Source organism: Cydia strobilella, chromosome 11 (assembly GCF_947568885.1).
Source record: "Cydia strobilella chromosome 11, ilCydStro3.1, whole genome shotgun sequence".
In the NCBI taxonomy this organism is placed as follows: domain Eukaryota; kingdom Metazoa; phylum Arthropoda; class Insecta; order Lepidoptera; family Tortricidae; genus Cydia; species Cydia strobilella.
This window is the reverse complement of record NC_086051.1, coordinates 1355208-1376876: the sequence shown is the minus strand read 5'-3', so window position 1 is coordinate 1376876 and position 21669 is coordinate 1355208. Positions and strand designations below refer to the sequence as shown.

Genomic DNA, 21669 nt, shown 5'->3' with positions numbered 1-21669 from the left:
AATTTTCCCGCTAGGATGGAAGATCAGATGGTAGTCCCTTTCGTAAAAACTAGTGCTAACGCCAATGCCTGGGATTAGTTGACTAATCTCGGTGTGCCTAGGCGCCTCAAAAAAAATCGTAACACCTATAACCTGGAGTTATAATATAATTTGTCTATTTAGAGATCGCAAGTCCGCAATGTGTCCGGAAAGCTAAAAGGGCTCGTTCGTGACAGTTTGTTTGGTACCGTAAAATGGGGTGAGTAGAGCAAAACTGACATTCAAACCTCGATAACATTTTATTTTTACATATGCAAACTGAATGGTATATATAATAAGTGTTCCGGACGTTTGTATTTTAGTTTTTATTTTGGGTAGTTCCATTTTATAGCTTTGACGATAAACAGGAAAACCCACCTCACCCCGCAGTCCCTCGTAATTGGGGTGAGATGGGTTTTCATACGTAGGTGATTTTGGAAGATTGTTGGATCGATTTTTATTTATTATGAGTATTACTATAGCTCCATTTTAGATTGGAATACATTATTTTTCCCCTCGAACCGCGAACCCTACTCACCCCATTTTACGGTACCTTATTGCACTTGATTGATACCTGAATTTAATACCAAATGTGACCAAATATATTTTTCGCAAATCGCATTAGGTACAGACGCTAATTTCCTCAAAAGTACATTGAACTGTAGGTGCTAAATGCATACAAACTAATGACGCAAGAGCGAACTGTTTGATGAGTCAGTGTGTAAAAATCTTGTTTACTGTAATCCTCTTGGTTTTTAGGACTACCTAAAGTTAGCAGAAGTAAATAAACAAACTAAATGATCCAAATAATTTTCTGGTGTAACAAAAAAGTTGTATACTTTTTATCTAGATAATTTTGAATGCAAGCTTCCAACGCTGACTGGCTTACTACAAATGAAAAAAAAAATGAAAATGAAAAGTGATTTATTTATGTATCAAAAATGCAGCTTATTACATAGCATTACAAAGCAGGGTGTTCATCGTCACACCCTAGCACCTAAATGGTCGCGTACTGTGCGGTTTAAGAGGAATTTCCTCTCGCGTACGCTTCGGCTGTGGAATGAGCTCCCTGCCGAGGTTTTCCCGAGGGGCTACAGTATGGGGTTCTTCAAAAAAGGAGTGTACAGGTTTTTAAAGGGTCGGCAACGCGCGTGTAATATCTCCGGTGTTGCAGGCGTCCATAGGCTACGGTAACTGCTTACCATCAGGCGGGCCGTATGCTTGATTGCCACCGACGTGGTATAAAAAAAAATGTCGGAAAATTTTGCCGTCATGTATGACGTTAAGAAAATACGTTAAGAAAATTTTGAAAAACGTGTGCGCATACACAAGTATCAAAGCTAAAGAACGAGGGCTAAGAGTCGGCAACGCGCATGTACTATCTCTGGTGTTGCAGGCATCCATAGGCTACGGTGACCATCAGGCGGGCCGTATGCTTGTTTCCCACAATTTCCACAGACATGGTATAAAAAAACTGGCCAAGGACTCGCCCACCGAGCGTTCCGTACTTTTTAGTATTTGTTGTTATAGCGGCAACAGAAATACATCATCTTTGAATATTTCAACTGTCTAAGCTATCACGGTTTATGAGATACAGCCTCGTGACAGACAGACGGACAGCGGAGTCTTAGTAATAGGGTCCCGCTTTTACCCTTTGGGTACGGAACCCTAAAAATGATGGATATTTTGAAGATATTTTGTTGTTTTTAGTTAAATGATTTTATGATTTATTTTTAAAATCCATTAAAAAAAAACTTTTATTAGAAAAAAAGACGTTATTTTTAAAACCATAGATGGTCAAACATACATAGATAATAAGTGAGGGGATAGGGCTGGTTTTGGCTTTATATAAGTATTAAAAATAAATAACTATAGGCCAAGCAATAAGAAGGTATAGAGGGAAATGCTAGGAACACAATTTTTAACTTTTTAGCTTTGTTTGGACTAGTTAGGAGATGAACATATCAAAAGTCCCCGGCCGTAACCCTGGTGCTGGGGGGGAGAGGGGGGTTTGAAGGTTCCATTTTTCGGTTTTTCGATTATATCTCGGAAACTATGCGTCTGAGCGACTTGGCCACTTATACAAAATGAAAAGAGATTTAATTTGTTACAAGTTTTATTCCGTCAAGTTTTTCGATATCTTGTATAGTTTTTGAGATATTCGCTCTTGAAGGTTTATTTAGGGCTCTCATTTTTATCTTGATTATCTACATCAGTAAAGCTGCTAGGCCGTGTTTGGTAACGTTTTCGTACAAATCGGGGGTGCTGAATTCATTTATGGTATCAACATTTCTGAAGTAAAAACAAAATTAAAATAATGATTTTTTATAAAGTTCCAAGCATTTCCCTCTATACCTTTTTTTGGGCATTTATTTCCTGGCCTACTACGTGTATCTCAGCTTTACCTTGTACCATATATATGATTGTAATTGGTTGTAAATAAACGACATTCGTTCATTCATTCATTCATTCGATTATGTCGCTCCACATACGCCGAACCTGCAATTATTTCGACTAGACTGCAACGTTAAGGCGGCTTGTATCACTTGTATGTGACACTTATTAAGAGCCATCCATACTAATATAATATTATAAATGCGAAAGTGTGTCTGTCTGTCTGTCTGTTACCTCTTCACGCTTAAACCGCTGAACTGATTTAGTTGAAATTTGGTATATGATTATTATATGATTTTTATGTACAGATGATGTATTTCTGTTGCCGCTATAACAACAAATACTAAACACAGAATAAAATAAATATTTAAGTGGGGCTCCCATTACTCCCATACAACAAACGTGATTTTTTGCCGTTTTTTTGCATAATGCATAAGGGTACGGAACCCTTCGTGCGCGAGTCCGACTCGCACTTGGCCGGTTTTTTATATTTACGCGCACGGATGACTGTATGCACAAGGTGGTTGGGATAGTCAGGCGCCTTAACTAATTCCCGTAATCGCCTAACAAGCGTATTACCTCATTATATACCAGTATAACAAGATCTCCGATCACCTGTAGTTATAATACACCTAGAGCTCAAGTTATACTGGAGCTGCGCCCGCGCCTTGACCTAACACCTAACCTGACAATGAACGCTTGTTACTGACACTACTCGTATTCTACATTTACAGGTATGTACCTAATGGATATAATAAAGTCTAGTTTGTTATTAATCAAACAAAAGTCAAAAACATACTGATTTAAACTAACACGATTTTTACTCATAATTTACCCTAGCGTACAAGTTAATAATCAAGATCAAGTGCGGGTAGTTCGCAAAACCCGCGCGGCAAGAAGATGTTGATACAGTTCCTCGCCAGTCTGCCTGTGACCACGAACGTAACGTCACGTTTGAAACGTCGGGCCATAAATAATCGTAAGTTTGTACGCGATTAAGTCCCATGTTAGTTTTAAAATTAAAAGTCAAAAAACATTGGAGAAATAATGATCCCGGGGCGATCGATATACCTACGTACAACTACAATCGCTTTACCTAAATGAGAGGATGAAAATGAAATGTCCAATATCCATTTTAAACTGGGTTAATACGATATTTATATTTAGTATTTAAGTTAAAAGATTTTAACCATGCGCTAGTTACACAGAAGAAGTCAGGATATTTATTTTTATTTATTTATTTTCGGAGAACCAACAGCTATCAATTATACAATAGTTATATAAGTAAATAACAAAAAGCCAATTATAGGTTCCCACCAATAGCAACAAGTTAACACATAATTGGTGGTTAGCACTAAAATTTTACAACGTATTCAACTAAATACTAATTTCAAAATGTGAATACCTACTTATTAAATATCCACAATTCAATACTCTTAATATACTGAGCTAAGAAAAACAAAACTTATTAATAAAATACATCAATCGATACAATAATATTATTATGAGTATGCTATCGCATACGACTCGCTCACTTAGGTAATTTGTTTGCCAGAATCCGTCTTATAGTTGTGATGTTACTATTAAAAACGTCAATGTCACACTCTTTCGTTAGTTCATTTAGACTTTTACCAGCTCGCAATAGAAAGCTATTTTTTTCAAATATGGCTATTTTTTTTATAAGCTATTTTTTTCAATAGAAAGCTATTTTTAATACAGTTGCTCAAAAAGTGCTACTTTTCGTGGCTGTTTAGCGTGCGGAAAGTTGGTTTTCGCGAACTAGTGCTTTTTACTTTTCCATTTTTTTTAAATTTTTACTTGTTCCAATTGATGAAAACTTATTGATGAGTGTTCATATTAGTTTCCTTTAAACGTCGTAATCAACATAAAAACCTACTGTTAATGTAAGAATACGAAAAATATGCATATTTCATATTTTATTACTTACCTCTTCATCATTATAAGTATTATAACACGTTTATTTTTTAATGTTGAAAAACCGTTCTTAATAAGTTGTCTGAATGGAACGGAACGCCTGTCAAAGAAGAGGCGTATTTTCTTACTGCAAGAATGTTTTAAGTTTCCAAAAGCAACATTCGATATTGTTTTTATAAATATACGATACACAAATAATCGTAAATAATGATATTTAGGTAATAATAGTACAATGTTTTAATATTTACAATTGTTTATGTCTTATAGAACATGCATTTGAAAAAAAAACTTTCATTGAAGTGGGTTCAATAAAAATCTATTCTAGTCGAATAAAAGCTAGAAAAACACCTCTTCATAATGTCAATGTCAATGATGTCACAGAATTAATAATATGAAAGTTTCGAATTCCATTCCTTACTTGTTGCTTTTCTTATTTTTTCGCAACTGTATTAAAAAACGTCGTTCGATACACGTGCGGAAATGTCATTCCTCACTCGTCCCGAGTCTATATCTCGGTACTCGTAAAGTAATGACATATTTTCCGCACTAGCATCGAAATGTACTATTTCTAGCACCAAAAACAAGATTTGCCTTTGATAGCCTAGCCTAACCTGCCTTATTTGCCAAAATATTAAAAGCCAAATGAATACAGCATCGTATTTTCACAAACAAGGCAAAATGTCACCATGACTTAACAAAACAAAACGATAACAAATAAACAAAAAATCAAATGGACGTGTCTAATTTGAAAATAGAACGTTCGTGGCGTCTGACAGAAGATATAATGCATTTCTAACGTTCGAATTTTAAATTTAATAAAAATGAAATGCTTTTAGGTTGTCAAAACAGTGTTGTGACTTCATATGATACTTCTGCATTTTTTGCAGGTTTCAATTTCGAACATTATTATTACCAATATTTTTTCTTAAAAATGGACTGCTAGGTTGACTTTTTAAAATAAGGAGGCGACGCACATAGTTTTTGGTCAGTCAAAAATTAAAAAGTTTAAAACATTACAATCTCGATTTACTCGAGAACATGAACATCTTGCCCACTGAATTGACGTCCAGTTTTTTGCAGGATACGGTTTTCTGCAGGATTCCGTTTTAGTAGTATACGTGCTAATATATGTAATATTATATCATACAAATTATCATTGCAGAATTCGGCACGGAAGTACTGAATCACCAATATCACCATATTCGCCGTCCGGTCGCGCTTCCCATTTTTTTTAAACTTGCGTAGTAACGTGTCTTTGTCCGGTTGGCCTCGGGCGCGGTCGTAAAACTAGTATAATATCGTAGTTTCGCGTTCGCGTTAATATTATATTCAAGCCAGCTGCCCACCCGAAATAACCAAATGGACGTAAAAACCTTGAAAATCGTTGGCGCTTACAACTTTTTACTTCCGCGCGCCAGTCTTGTCCGCCCTTGACGCTTGCTAATACCAGCCGCTCGGAAACGAAACGGCGTAAGTCTCTATTCTCTAAGCGCGTCAAACTTTTATATACCTTTTCGAATTAAGGAGGTTTACGTAGATGTGCCTGCGAGACGCCGCGCGTTATATACTCGTACTTCCTGAAACTTTTATCTATCTATGAAATTTCAACCTAATACATAGAGGAATAAGGTTGCTTTTTCAAATGTGGTGTTTATTAACATACGACTATGGTAAAGTATGTCCGTTAAGTTTTTATAGTGTGATTGTTATTGGGTTTTCGCGAAAAAGTAAAAGCGTTTTTTAACCGATCAGTTTTGACAACGGAGACGGTTCGATAAACCTTGAAAAAACATAAATAATGCGATTATTTGGGAATTAGATTGACCCTGGCTTTTAAAGGGATCAATGGGTTCAAGGTTTTTTGTTTGCCGAAAACTATAAAATGACGAAGTATGTAGAGGGTCTGACTTTAATCTCTAGGCAATCTACTTGAGTTTTTCAGTTAAACATTCAGTTTATTTTTATTTTTCGTCAAACACGGTGACGGGTGTGACATTTCAATTCGAACATGAAACTGAACTAAACTAAACTTTATGATCAGGATGGTTATTTACACTATTGCTTCACTTTTGTATATTTCTCATTGCAATGTATGTATGTATATTATAAGAAAAAATTGTATATAAATATTTACAAATAAAGATATTATGACTGTTCAGTCATGTGACGGGTGTAACGTCAACTGTGACGGCAGTGATATGCACGTAGCGAAACTAAGCTTATTCGTACTAAATCATAATCAGTGTTAAAAAAGAAATAATTATTTTATTTCTACCTATGGTTTAAAGATAAAAAATGGCCATTTATTTTTCTTACTCAAAACGCTCTTACTCAAAAATTGCCTTATTTTTGAGTTTAAACAAATATTGTTTTTTTTTTTGTTATGAAAATATACGGTATAGAGCTTGTTAATTTTATATTTTAGTATCGATATTAGTATATATATATATTTTTTGTATTTGGAGTATCGAGTACCGCGGACTGACCCAAACTGTACATAGTTATACAAAAACGTTACAACTAATAGAAAATTAAATATAATCGAATTTAAACTATCGTGAGACATACTTTCAATCCGGAGGTCGCGGGTTCAAACCCCCGGCTCGTACCAATGAGTTTTTCGGAACTTATGTACGAAATATCATTTGATATTTATACCAGTCGCTTTTCGGTGAAGGAAAACATCGTGAGGAAACCGGACTAATCCTAACAAGGCCTAGTTTCCCCCTCTGGGTTGGAAGGTCAGATGGCAATCGCTTTCGTAAAAACTAGTGCCTACGTCAATTCTTAGGATTAGTTGTCAAGCGGACCCCAGGCTCCCATGAGCCGTGGCAAAATGCCGGGATAACGCGAGGAAGATGATGTGGGACATACTCGTATTACTATTATATTGAGTACGTGACGCCCGCCCGTCGTGACCGCTACCAAAGATAACTCCGTAATAGATAGATACAGTCTAAGGAAAAAACGTGCCTCGAAAATCAGGAAAATTTGATTCTCGTTCAGAGGGCGCTACTAGCTTTGGCCAACTGTCGTATAGATGGCGTTAACGGTTTCGTTTGTTATTTAACAATTTTAACGCATATCAGTGAAAGAACATGGGTCAAAATCATAAAAATAATTAATGCAAATAAAAAAAAACATTTATCCATATTTAAATACATTTTATCGTATTTTTATAAATCTTCATTTTTAGTTTTAAAGTGTGTCGACAGATGGCAGTGAATTTACTGGCAGTGTTGGCCGAACGCTAATGCCATTAACCTTTAAAAATTAACAATTAAAAAGGTTAATGGCCATTAACCATTAGCCATTTAATTCGGATTAAAGTTAATTCGGATTAAAGTTAATTCGGATTAAATTTTTGAGACGTTAATGGCCATTGAAGTTAATTCGGATTAACTTTAATTCGGATTAACTTCAATGGCCATTAAAGTTTCAAAAAATTTATTAGAATTACTCTCAATTGCATCAACGTCTAATAAAATTACATTCGTGATATTTTAAAATGAGACAGCAAAATGACCCTGACTGAACCCTGGCAGTAGTAGCAGTACCTACCTACTACCTAGTAGAATTCTGGTTTGGTGCAACACAGACATACGCGGTTTTGGTCATTTAAATCGTCTTGATGAGCACTTCGGAGAGCCGTACCCACGATAGAGCTGATGCTGAACCCTGGCAGTACCTAATGGATCTAAGGTTTGGTGCAACATAGGCACACGCTGTTTTAGTGATCCGACTCGTCTTGATGAGCACTTCGGAGAGCCATACCCATGATAGAGCTGATGCTGAACCCTGGCAGTACCTAATGGATCTAAGGTTTGGTGCAACATAGGCACACGCTGTTTTAGTCACCCGACTCGTCTTGATGAGCACTTAGGAGAGCAGTACCCATAATGGAGGTGATGCTGAACCCTGGCAGTACCTAGCGGAACTAAGGTTTGGTGCAACATAGGCACACGCTGTTTTAGTCATCCGACTCGTCTTGATGAGCACTTAGGAGAGCAGTACCCATGATAGAGCTGATGCTGAACCCTGGCACTACCTAGTGGATCTAAGGTTTGGTGCAACATAGGCACACGCTGTTTTAGTCACCCGACTCGTTTTGATGAGCACTTAGGAGAGCGGTACCCATGATAGAGCTGATGCTGAACCCTAGCAGTACCTAGTGGATCTAAGGTTTGGTGCAACATAGGCACACGCTGTTTTAGTCACCCGACTCGTCTTGATGAGCACTTAGGAGAGCAGTACCCATAATGGAGCTGATGCTGAACCCTGGCAGTACCTAGTGGATCTAAGGTTTGGTGCAACATAGGCACACGCTGTTTTAGTCACCCGACTCGTCTTGATGAGCACTTAGGAGAGCAGTACCCATGATAGAGCTGATGCTGAACCCTGGCAGTACCTAGTGGATCTAAGGTTTGGTGCAACATAGGCACACGCTGTTTTAGTCACCCGACTCGTCTTGATGAGCACTTAGGAGAGCGGTACCCATGATAGAGCTGATGCTGAACCCTGGCAGTACCTAGTGGATCTAAGGTTTGGTGCAACATAGGCACACGCTGTTTTAGTCACCCGACTCGTCTTGATGAGCACTTAGGAGAGCAGTACCCATGATAGAGCTGATGCTGAACCCTGGCACTACCTAGTGGATCTAAGGTTTGGTGCAACATAGGCACACGCTGTTTTAGTCATCCGACTCGTCTTGATGAGCACTTAGGAGAGCAGTACCCATGATAGAGCTGATGCTGAACCCTGGCAGTACCTAGTGGATCTAAGGTTTGGTGCAACATAGGCACACGCTGTTTTAGTCACCCGACTCGTCTTGATGAGCACTTAGGAGAGCGGTACCCATGATAGAGCTGATGCTGAACCCTGGCAGTACCTAGTGGATCTAAGGTTTGGTGCAACATAGGCACGCGCTGTTTAGGTCGTCCGACTCGTCTTGATGAGCACTTAGGAGAGCAGTACCCATGATAGAGCTGATGCTGCACCCTGGCAGTACCTAGTGGATCTAAGGTTTGGTGCAACATAGGCACGCGCTGTTTTGGTCATCTGACTCGTCTTGATGAGCACTTAGGAGAGCGGTACCCACGATAGAGCTGATGCTGAACCCTGGCAGTACCTAGTGGATCTAAGGTTTGGTGCAACATAGGCACGCGCTGTTTTGGTCATCTGACTCGTCTTGATGAGCACTTAGTAGAGCGGTACCCATGATAGAGCTGATGCTGAACCCTGGCAGTACATAGTGGAAGTAAGGTTTGGTGCAACATAGGCACGCGCTGTTTTGGTCATCCGACTCGTCTTGAGGAGCACTTAGAAGAGCAGTAACCATGATAGAGCTGATGCTGAACCCTGGCAGTACCTAGTGGATCTAGGGTTTGGTGCAACATAGGCACACGCTGTTTTAGTCATCCGACTCGTCTTGATGAGCACTTAGGAGTGCAGTACCCATGATAGAGCTGATGCTGAACCCTGGCAGTACCTAGTGGATCCAGGGTTTGGTGCAACATAGGCACACGCTGTTTTAGTCATCCGACTCGTCTTGATGAGCACTTAGGAGAGCAGTACCCATGATAGAGCTGATGCTGAACCCTGGCAGTACCTAGTGGATCTAAGGTTTGGTACAACATAGGCACACGCTGTTTTAGTCACCCGACTCGTCTTGATGAGCACTTAGGAGAGCAGTACCCATAATGGAGCTGATGCTGAACCCTGGCAGTACCTAGTGGAACTAAGGTTTGGTGCAACATAGGCACACGCTGTTTTAGTCATCCGACTCGTCTTGATGAGCACTTAGGAGAGCAGTACCCATGATAGAGCTGATGCTGAACCCTGGCACTACCTAGTGGATCTAAGGTTTGGTGCAACATAGGCACACGCTGTTTTAGTCACCCGACTCGTCTTGATGAGCACTTAGGAGAGCAGTACCCATAATAGAGCTGATGCTGAACCCTGGCAGTACCTAGCGGAACTAAGGATTAGTGCAACATAGGCACACGCTGTTTTAGTCATCCGACTCGTCTTGATGAGCACTTAGAAGAGCAGTACCCATGATAGAGCTGATGCTGAACCCTGGCAGTACCTAGTGGGTCTAAGGTTTGGTGCAACATAGGCACACGCTGTTTTAGTCATCCGACTCGTCTTGATGAGCACTTAGGAGAGCAGTACCCATGATAGAGCTGATGCTGAACCCTGGCAGTACCTAGTGGATCTAAGGTTTGGTGCAACATAGGCACACGCTCTTTTAGTCACCCGACTCGTCTTGATGAGCACTTAGTAGAGCAGTACCCATGATAGAGCTGATGCTGAACCCTGGCAGTACCTAGTGGATCTAGGGTTTGGTGCAACATAGGCACACGCTGTTTTAGTCATCCGACTCGTCTTGATGAGCACTTAGGAGTGCAGTACCCATGATAGAGCTGATGCTGAACCATGGCAGTACCTAGTGGATCCAGGGTTTGGTGCAACATAGGCACACGCTGTTTTAGTCATCCGACTCGTCTTGATGAGCACTTAGGAGAGCAGTACCCATGATAGAGCTGATGCTGAACCCTGGCAGTACCTAATGGATCTAAGGTTTGGTGCGACATAGGCACACGCTGTTTTAGTCATCCGACTCGTCTTGATGAGCACTTATGAGAGCAGTACCCATAATGGAGCTGATGCTGAACCCTGGCAGTACCTAGCGGAACTAAGGTTTGGTGCAACGTAGGCACACGCTGTTTTAGTCATCCGACTCGTCTTGATGAGCACTTAGGAGAGCAGTACCCATGATAGAGCTGATGCTGAACCCTGGCAGTACCTAGTGGATCTAAGGTTTGGTGCAACATAGGCACACGCTGTTTTAGTCATCCGACTCGTCTTGATGAGCACTTAGGAGAGCAGTACCCATGATAGAGCTGATGCTGAACCCTGGCAGTACCTAATGGATCTAAGGTTTGGTGCGACATAGGCACACGCTGTTTTAGTCATCCGACTCGTCTTGATGAGCACTTATGAGAGCAGTACCCATAATGGAGCTGATGCTGAACCCTGGCAGTACCTAGCGGAACTAAGGTTTGGTGCAACGTAGGCACACGCTGTTTTAGTCACCCGACTCGTCTTGATGAGCACTTAGGAGAGCAGTACCCATAATGGAGCTGATGCTGAACCCTGGCAGTACCTAGTGGAACTAAGGTTTGGTGCAACATAGGCACACGCTGTTTTAGTCATCCGACTCGTCTTGATGAGCACTTAGGAGAGCAGTACCCATGATAGAGCTGATGCTGAACCCTGGCACTACCTAGTGGATCTAAGGTTTGGTGCAACATAGGCACACGCTGTTTTAGTCACCCGACTCGTCTTGATGAGCACTTAGGAGAGCAGTACCCATAATAGAGCTGATGCTGAACCCTGGCAGTACCTAGCGGAACTAAGGATTAGTGCAACATAGGCACACGCTGTTTTAGTCATCCGACTCGTCTTGATGAGCACTTAGAAGAGCAGTACCCATGATAGAGCTGATGCTGAACCCTGGCAGTACCTAGTGGGTCTAAGGTTTGGTGCAACATAGGCACACGCTGTTTTAGTCACCCGACTCGTCTTGATGAGCACTTAGGAGAGCAGTACCCATAATGGAGCTGATGCTGAACCCTGGCAGTACATAGTGGATCTAAGGTTTGGTGCAACATAGGCACGCGCTGTTTAGGTCATCCGACTCGTCTTGATGAGCACTTAGAAGAGCAGTACCCATGATAGAGCTGATGCTGAACCCTGGCAGTACCTAGTGGATCTAAGGTTTGGTGCAACATAGGCACACGCTGTTTTAGTCACCCGACTCGTCTTGATGAGCACTTAGGAGAGCGGTACCCATGATAGAGCCTTACCACCTACCTTAGATCCACTAGGTATTGCCAGGGTTCAGCATCAGCTCTATCATGGGTACAGCTCTCCTAAGTGCTCATCAAGACGAGTCGGATGACCAAAACAGCGCGTGCCTATGTTGCACCAAACCTTAGTTCCACTATGTACTGCCAGGGTTCAGCATCAGCTCCATTATGGGTACTGCTCTCCTAAGTGCTCATCAAGACGAGTCGGGTGACTAAAACAGCGTGTGCCTATGTTGCACCAAACCCTAGATCCACTAGGTACTGCCAGGGTTCAGCATCAGCTCTATCATGGGTACCGCTCTCCTAAGTGCTTATCAAGACGAGTCGGGTGACTAAAACAGCGTGTCCCTATGATGCACCAAACCTTAGATCCACTAGGTACTGCCAGGGTTCAGCATCAGCTCTATCATGGGTACTGCTCTCCTAAGTGCTCATCAAGACGAGTCGGATGACTAAAACAGCGTGTGCCTACGTTGCACCAAACCTTAGTTCCGCTAGGTACTGCCAGGGTTCAGCATCAGCTCCATTATGGGTACTGCTCTCATAAGTGCTCATCAAGACGAGTCGGATGACTAAAACAGCGTGTGCCTATGTCGCACCAAACCTTAGATCCATTAGGTACGCCAGGGTTCAGCATCAGCTCTATCATGGGTACTGCTCTCCTAAGTGCTCATCAAGACGAGTCGGATGACTAAAACAGCGTGTGCCTATGTTGCACCAAACCTTAGATCCATTAGGTACTGCCAGGGTTCAGCATCAGCTCTATCATGGGTACTGCTCTCCTAAGTGCTCATCAAGACGAGTCGGATGACTAAAACAGCGTGTGCCAATGTTGCACCAAACCTTAGACCCACTAGGTACTGCCAGGGTTCAGCATCAGCTCTATCATGGGTACTGCTCTTCTAAGTGCTCATCAAGACGAGTCGGATGACCTAAACAGCGCGTGCCTATGTTGCACCAAACCTTAGATCCACTAGGTATTGCCAGGGTTCAGCATCAGCTCTATCATGGGTACTGCTCTCCTAAGTGCTCATCAAGACGAGTCGGATGACCAAAACAGCGCGTGCCTATGTTGCACCAAACCTTAGTTCCACTATGTACTGCCAGGGTTCAGCATCAGCTCCATTATGGGTACTGCTCTCCTAAGTGCTCATCAAGACGAGTCGGGTGACTAAAACAGCGTGTGCCTATGTTGCACCAAACCCTAGATCCACTAGGTACTGCCAGGGTTCAGCATCAGCTCTATCATGGGTACCGCTCTCCTAAGTGCTTATCAAGACGAGTCGGGTGACTAAAACAGCGTGTCCCTATGATGCACCAAACCTTAGATCCACTAGGTACTGCCAGGGTTCAGCATCAGCTCTATCATGGGTACTGCTCTCCTAAGTGCTCATCAAGACGAGTCGGATGACTAAAACAGCGTGTGCCTACGTTGCACCAAACCTTAGTTCCGCTAGGTACTGCCAGGGTTCAGCATCAGCTCCATTATGGGTACTGCTCTCATAAGTGCTCATCAAGACGAGTCGGATGACTAAAACAGCGTGTGCCTATGTCGCACCAAACCTTAGATCCATTAGGTACTGCCAGGGTTCAGCATCAGCTCTATCATGGGTACTGCTCTCCTAAGTGCTCATCAAGACGAGTCGGATGACTAAAACAGCGTGTGCCTATGTTGCACCAAACCTTAGATCCATTAGGTACTGCCAGGGTTCAGCATCAGCTCTATCATGGGTACTGCTCTCCTAAGTGCTCATCAAGACGAGTCGGATGACCAAAACAGCGCGTGCCTATGTTGCACCAAACCTTAGTTCCACTATGTACTGCCAGGGTTCAGCATCAGCTCTATCATGGGTACTGCTCTTCTAAGTGCTCATCAAGACGAGTCGGATGACCTAAACAGCGCGTGCCTATGTTGCACCAAACCTTAGATCCACTATGTACTGCCAGGGTTCAGCATCAGCTCCATTATGGGTACTGCTCTCCTAAGTGCTCATCAAGACGAGTCGGGTGACTAAAACAGCGTGTGCCTATGTTGCACCAAACCCTAGATCCACTAGGTACTGCCAGGGTTCAGCATCAGCTCTATCATGGGTACCGCTCTCCTAAGTGCTTATCAAGACGAGTCGGGTGACTAAAACAGCGTGTCCCTATGATGCACCAAACCTTAGATCCACTAGGTACTGCCAGGGTTCAGCATCAGCTCTATCATGGGTACTGCTCTCCTAAGTGCTCATCAAGACGAGTCGGATGACTAAAACAGCGTGTGCCTACGTTGCACCAAACCTTAGTTCCGCTAGGTACTGCCAGGGTTCAGCATCAGCTCCATTATGGGTACTGCTCTCATAAGTGCTCATCAAGACGAGTCGGATGACTAAAACAGCGTGTGCCTATGTTGCACCAAACCTTAGATCCACTAGGTACTGCCAGGGTTCAGCATCAGCTCTATCATGGGTACTGCTCTCCTAAGTGCTCATCAAGACGAGTCGGGTGACTAAAACAGCGTGTGCCTATGTTGCACCAAACCTTAGATCCACTAGGTACTGCCAGGGTTCAGCATCAGCTCTATCATGGGTACTGCTCTCCTAAGTGCTCATCAAGACGAGTCGGGTGACTAAAACAGCGTGTGCCTATATTGCACCAAACCTTAGATCCACTAGGTACTGCCAGGGTTCAGCATCAGCTCTATCATGGGTACCGCTCTCCTAAGTGCTTATCAAGACGAGTCGGGTGACTAAAACAGCGTGTCCCTATGATGCACCAAACCTTAGATCCACTAGGTACTGCCAGGGTTCAGCATCAGCTCTATCATGGGTACTGCTCTCCTAAGTGCTCATCAAGACGAGTCGGATGACTAAAACAGCGTGTGCCTACGTTGCACCAAACCTTAGTTCCGCTAGGTACTGCCAGGGTTCAGCATCAGCTCCATTATGGGTACTGCTCTCATAAGTGCTCATCAAGACGAGTCGGATGACTAAAACAGCGTGTGCCTATGTTGCACCAAACCTTAGATCCATTAGGTACTGCCAGGGTTCAGCATCAGCTCTATCATGGGTATGGCTCTCCGAAGTGCTCATCAAGACGAGTCGGATGACTAAAACAGCCTGTGCCTATGTTGCACCAAACCTTAGATCCATTAGGTACTGCCAGGGTTCAGCATCAGCTCTATCATGGGTATGGCTCTCCGAAGTGCTCATCAAGACGAGTCGGATGACTAAAACAGCCTGTGCCTATGTTGCACCAAACCTTAGATCCATTAGGTACTGCCAGGGTTCAGCATCAGCTCTATCATGGGTACGGCTCTCCGAAGTGCTCATCAAGACGATTTAAATGACCAAAACTGCGTATGTCTGTGTTGCACCAAACCAGAATTCTACTAGGTAGTAGGTAGGTACTGCTACTACTGCCAGGGTTCAGTCAGGGTCATTTTGCTCTCTCATTTTAAAATATCACGAATGTAATTTTATTAGACGTTAATCCAAATTGAGAGTAATTCGGATTAATTATTTGACTTTCATGCCCATTGAAGTTAATCCGAATTAAAGTTAATCCGAATTAACTTCAATGGCCATTAACGTCTCAAAAATTTAATCCGAATTAACTTTAATCCGAATTAACTTTAATGCAATTGGTTAATGGCGGAACTAATGGTTAATAAAATTGATCAATGGTTAATTAAAATTAACAATTACGGCCAACACTGTTTACTGGGGTTACAAAATTTACTATGACAGTACCGCTCTAGTTTAAGTTACTCTATGCCGCTACTCACTCATGCCTCATGCACGGTTAGTGCTTGTTATGATTATGATTATGATTATCATTATGATTAAAATGGAGACCTAGGCTCTCCGAAACATGTCGCGCGAGTGACTAAAAATACGTGAGTTAGCTGAAATGAAATATAGTTTTGAGAGGTTTAACAGCTTTTTGTTTAGAATAAATTTAAAAGTGGAAAAATTACTGCCTTGGGTGAGACTTGAACTCACGGCCTCTGGATCGATACTCCAGCGCTCTGCCAACTGAGCCACCACCAAGACCTCAATCCATAGTCAGCAAATTTTCCCACTATATGGGTCTAGGGGACCCTAGCGACATCTACCGTAAGAGTGTTACACTTCTTAAACGGCCACCGGAGTTCCGTCATATTGGAAATTCACCAGTTACGATGTGCTACACATTCTATATTAATTTTTAACAAGCAGAAACGTCTGCGATCGATGCTATTAAGCTTAGAGCTTTTTGTTTGTTGTAACGTTTCTTAGAAAATGAATACAAATGTAACTAATATATGTAATTTTAGTGGCCAATTAAAAAAGCTTTACCAATAGCATTTACTTTTTATGTACATTCAAAAACTCTAAAAAAGATTTTTTTTTTGCGAAATAGAGTGTATCTAACTAGTAAAATAGTTATCTAGTCTATTTTTGAAAATTGAACACTTTCAAAAATAGACTAGATACACATTTTAGAACTTTGAAAAGTGCAAAATAAAATACAAGTGCTCGATATACACGCATCAGCTGCAAGAGCTGCTAGTTTATTAAATAAATAATATATATTTATTTTTTTATTAGCCTACTTTGGTGTCCCACTGCTGGGCAAAGGCCTCCCCTCGTTTTCTCCACTCGACCCTGTCATCGGCATTTTCCCACCATTTGGGGTAGAATGCGTCCAAGGAGGGCTATCGTTTTTTTGCTCACCAGTTGGCGCCTCTGTTGATGGTGGTCCAAAAGACTAAAGAACAGCTGTCAGTCATTGAAGTGACAAGTGACATTTGACATTTCGAACTATGGAAAAGACCACCATCTACACTAGCGCCCCTAGCGGCGAATTCATACGCGTTAGCCCTCAGTCGTCCCGCCATCTTCTTTTTGGTCTGCCTGAACCCCGGCCTGCACCGTCTATGGTGCTCCGTGGGTCCCACTCAGTAACCATTGACCTAAATTTATTATAATTCATATAACATTATTTTATTTTTTTGGCCTCATAAAAGCGTGGTTAAAATCTTGAGCACCTACGATACTATATGTGATGCTACGTATCGATTCATAAGTCGAGATCATCACTCAGTCTGGCAAAAAAGAGTAGAAATTAAAAAGTGGCAAGTTGGCAACACTGTAGTGTCGTCCCGTTTTCCTTAAATTGATTTGAAAGAGACGGCACTATAGTGTTGCCACTTTTTAATTTCTACTATTTTTTGCCAGACTGTATCACCGCGGACTCATTGTGTCAAATATGGAAGCCTCGCGCATGCTCATTTTATACCGATCTAGTTTTTTGTGGGAAAGCTTTTTATTGAGAGATACTTCAGTTGAAAAGGTTTGGTAGTTGGGTCAAAATTATTTTCGTTGTCTTGTTTCTTACCACTGTCACGCACCTATTTTTGTCTTTTATCAAATAAATAAAAAAAATAAGTGCTATAGATTATAATTCTCTTGAGAAAAATTAAAAACTAAATTTCACCCCATACAAAAAACTCCACTCCGTCACATCTTTTGGGTATAAATTTACAAGACAACGAAAAGAATTTTGACCCAGTTATGACAATAATTCTGCTACTTGCAAAATTTTATTATATTAGATTTTTAACTTTACTTAGACTCCGATATATTAAATAATAATTTCTGTAAATTTCCCCCCTTTTCACCCTCTTCATGGATGATTTTTTTAGGGTTCCGTATCCAAAGGGTAAAAACGGGACCCTATTACTAAGACTCCGCTGTCCGTCTGTCCGTCTGTCTATCTGTCACCAGGCTGTATTTCATGAACCGTGATAGCTAGATAGTTGAAATTTTCACAGATGATGTATTTCTGTTGCCGCTATAACAACAAATACTAAAAGGTACGGAACCCTCGGTGCGCGAGTCCTACTCTCACTTGGCCGGTTTTTAGATACTGATGTTGCTGTCGTATGTAATGCAGCGCACCACCCCTCATTTGCAACGTTTTCGATTTTCAATGCGATAATATGATATGACTACACTTGTTTGACTGGACTAAGAAACCATTAACAATCATTGATAGAACTGGCAGCTTTTTATAGACACTTGTTTAGAAAAAATAAAGAAAAACACACAGACAGCTGACATCACGCGTTCGCGCCAAATGTAAAGGCGCGGGCAAAAAGGCTGCCTACGCGAAAAAAAAGTAAAAAATTAATTGTGAACGGTCAATCGCACTGAGTCAGGCATCAATCATATCGAGGCAGGTAACCGATAGAGATGGGCATTGTTTGAATAAATTTTTATTCGAATAGTGTTTTGAACGATACAATTACTTGGCAATTAATTATTCGCGAAATAAGTACCTACCAAAAACAACTTTTTTGACAAATAACTTATAGTAAACACCCATAATGGCACTGGCAATGGTAAGTATAGACAAATCCTGTAAAATAATTATTTATCATCAGTTTTTAAACACTGGCAACATTTTACCATAAACAAGAACTGCTTAAGTTTGATGTTTCATTGATTTTTCTTTGTATAGAACCCATGACTGGAGCAAAAAAACATAGTTTTGATTTGTAAACCAATTGCAGTATCATTCATTATATACATTGAAAACATACAGAGAAATTTTATAGGTGTCGGGAAAATATGTGACGTTTTCAATCAAAAGGTACCACATTGTCGCTTACCATAAGGACGAAAATTGCTTGTATTTATCTTTATACGAATAACCTGTCAGAGCGTCCTTATGGCAAGCGACAATGTGGTACCTTTTGCTTGAAAACGACACATATCAAAATACTCAAAATTTTCACTTAAATGTTCCATGACTGCTGCCGTTAACATTAACAAATTTCATTATTTATAGATTAGTACAACCATTATTCAATTCAATTTAATTCTTTAAGTCTACATCTAAAATACATACATACGAGTACATATTGTTTATGTTCTTATTCGTAATAATCGTAATCGTTTACATTTAGCCCCTCACTAGTCATTTAATGTTTTGATTACCTAACCGTAGGAAATACGCCGGTTTTTGCAACGGCCATGACATTCGGGTTCATTAAACGGTTCATCTTCAAGTTTGCAAACAATTCAAGCGTTTTTTTGTCATAATGAATCTTTATTAAACTGTCTTGTGTTACAAGCCTAAATTACTACATAAATATTATGTATTAACGAAATGGGACAATAAGTGGCTGGCTAAATGGCTGCCCTTTTTAGGGTTCCGTACCCAAAGGGTAAAAACGGGCGCCTATTACTAAGACTCCGCTGTCCGTCTGTCTGTCTGTCACCAGGCTGTATCTCATGAACCGTGATAGAAATTTTCACAGATGATGTATTTCTGTTGCCGCTATTACAACAAATACTAAAAAAGTACGGAACCCTCGGTGCGCGAGACCGACTCGCACTTGGCGGTTTTTTACCCTTCCCCGTCCCGTTTTTACCCTTTGGGTACGGAACTCTAAAAATTGTGTGTTTCACACGATAGCAAAACGTTTGCTTAACTCTCGTGCCTTGAAACCCTCGCAACGCTCAAGATTTCGCTTTTTGAACCCTCGCTATAACTTTTTTTTTTCAAATCAAATCAAGGAACTGTCATTTTCGTATGTGATAACAGAGCGTAGTAACAACGCGCGCACAATTTCATTTGATCTCTGGCAACACTTTTTACCGAGGTCTACGAACCACGACGGACGATGATCGCGGCCTGTCAAGACTTGCCCTCGTGGGAGAACGGCCAATAACCAGGATGCTGACTCAAGAGTGGTAATAAAAAAGCTTTTTCAAAATGGCGTTTGACTTTCGCGCCGAAATTTTGACGTTTGTGTTCTGATTTCGGATACCATTTTGTTTTTGACGAGCCATGGCACGTATTCTTTGTTTCCTCTCATGTTTACTCTCTACAAGTACAGATGTAGGTATTGAATATTCCTTTACGCACGAAACGCATCCGAAAGAATGTTTCCATTTTTCATTTAAGTATTTCTAGGTTCTAGTTTGTTAAGCGTAGGCCAGCTCTTTAATAATCTTTGTTTCATAATAAACGGCTAACAATGGTCTAACACAGGTAGTGAACGGACTATCAATCATGAATGAAGTGATTTATCGACCGAACGATGCCTGATTTAAATAGTAACGATAGCGAAACAATGTGTCGACGCCTTTGTACTAAGGTACAATCAGCTTCAACAGTACTGGATGAGACCACACGGGAAAAGTATTGCTTCTACATATTAGGTTTTCCTGGGTGCCTCAGAAATTGTTTGCTATCTGACTTAAGGGTCTCCGGCAAGCTCGGTTTTCCATACAAACGTAGTTCCGCTCTCATTTTAAAACGACTAGCTAGATTGCTCTGAAACTTTATACTTACAATAGGATAAGGTATATCTATGTCTGTAATTAGTTTATGTTGCTTCAGATACTATAGTAAAAAAAATACAGCGAATTTAAGTTTTTCATACAAAACTTGTTTTTGCTCTATTTCGTTGTTTTATAAACTGGAGCTATGTAAACTAATTTCAGACCTAGATATACCTCATGTCATTGTATGTGCAAAGTGTCATTACAAACCAACACGTAGTTTTAATATGAGAGCGGAACTACGTTTGTATGGGAAGATGCAATTCGGCCGAGCTTGCCGGGGACTAGAGAAGCTTTGCGCGAGTGAAGTATGACTGTCGGGCTTTGACTATCATTTCGGACTTTTTTATTGCTTTAATGCAATGGGTCCTGGGTCCCATTATAGACATTTGATCCTAAAAATAAACCTGATCGATTGATACCATTAATGAAAATTTGTCATCTAGCCTATTATTATTTCTTTATTTCAGAAAGTCCATGACGAGCGTTTGGACAAGCGCGTAGACGCCATGTTGGAACAGGGCCTCATCGGCGAGTTACTCGACTTCCACCAGCGGCACAACAAGCAGAGGCTCAAGAATGGAAAGTGAGTTACCTCCATACTCAATATATAAAGCCAGCAGATGGAGGAGGTCTTTGCTCAGTTCTTTGGCTTTTTCTGTATCTTTAAGCAATCTCCCACCAACAAGAAAGGCCTGCCATGACGCCAAATTTTTGTGGTCTACTATGACGCCAGACTCACTCCTGTAGGACATACTTGGTGGGTTTTTTATTTTTCGAGTGTGGAAATGCTTACCATATAGATGCCATATATATGTTATTATAGAGGCTTGTTGTTCAGGACAGAGTGGATGATACAAGCCCCAGAGGCCCAGATTGCGGTCAATGCGATGGACCGAGCAAGTGAAGGTTCTCAACGTCACCCTTAAATATGTGCGTGCGGAATGCGATAAATAGAGAAGCAAGCGGGAAACAATAAAAAAGGCCATACGACGACCACAATGACCACGACTACTATGTCTTTTTGTAAAATAAAGAGTTTACTCCTATAGTACGAATTATCTCAAATGATTGTCCCCCCAAACCTTAAACAAAAGGTATTGTTTCTTTTGTGCGCTGCGGTGGCT

The 21669-nt window shown here is 41.2% G+C and overlaps 1 protein-coding gene across 1 annotated transcript in view; it reads left to right on the top strand.

Moving 5' to 3' along the window:
- The window catches only part of LOC134745373 (tRNA dimethylallyltransferase), a 331000-nt gene that overhangs the window by 300183 nt on the left and 9148 nt on the right, over window positions 1-21669 (top strand). Inside the window, exon 5 of the mRNA XM_063679408.1 lies at window positions 21013-21128. Coding sequence (XP_063535478.1) covers window positions 21013-21128 — 116 coding nt within the window. The remainder of the gene's footprint in view (window positions 1-21012; window positions 21129-21669) is intronic.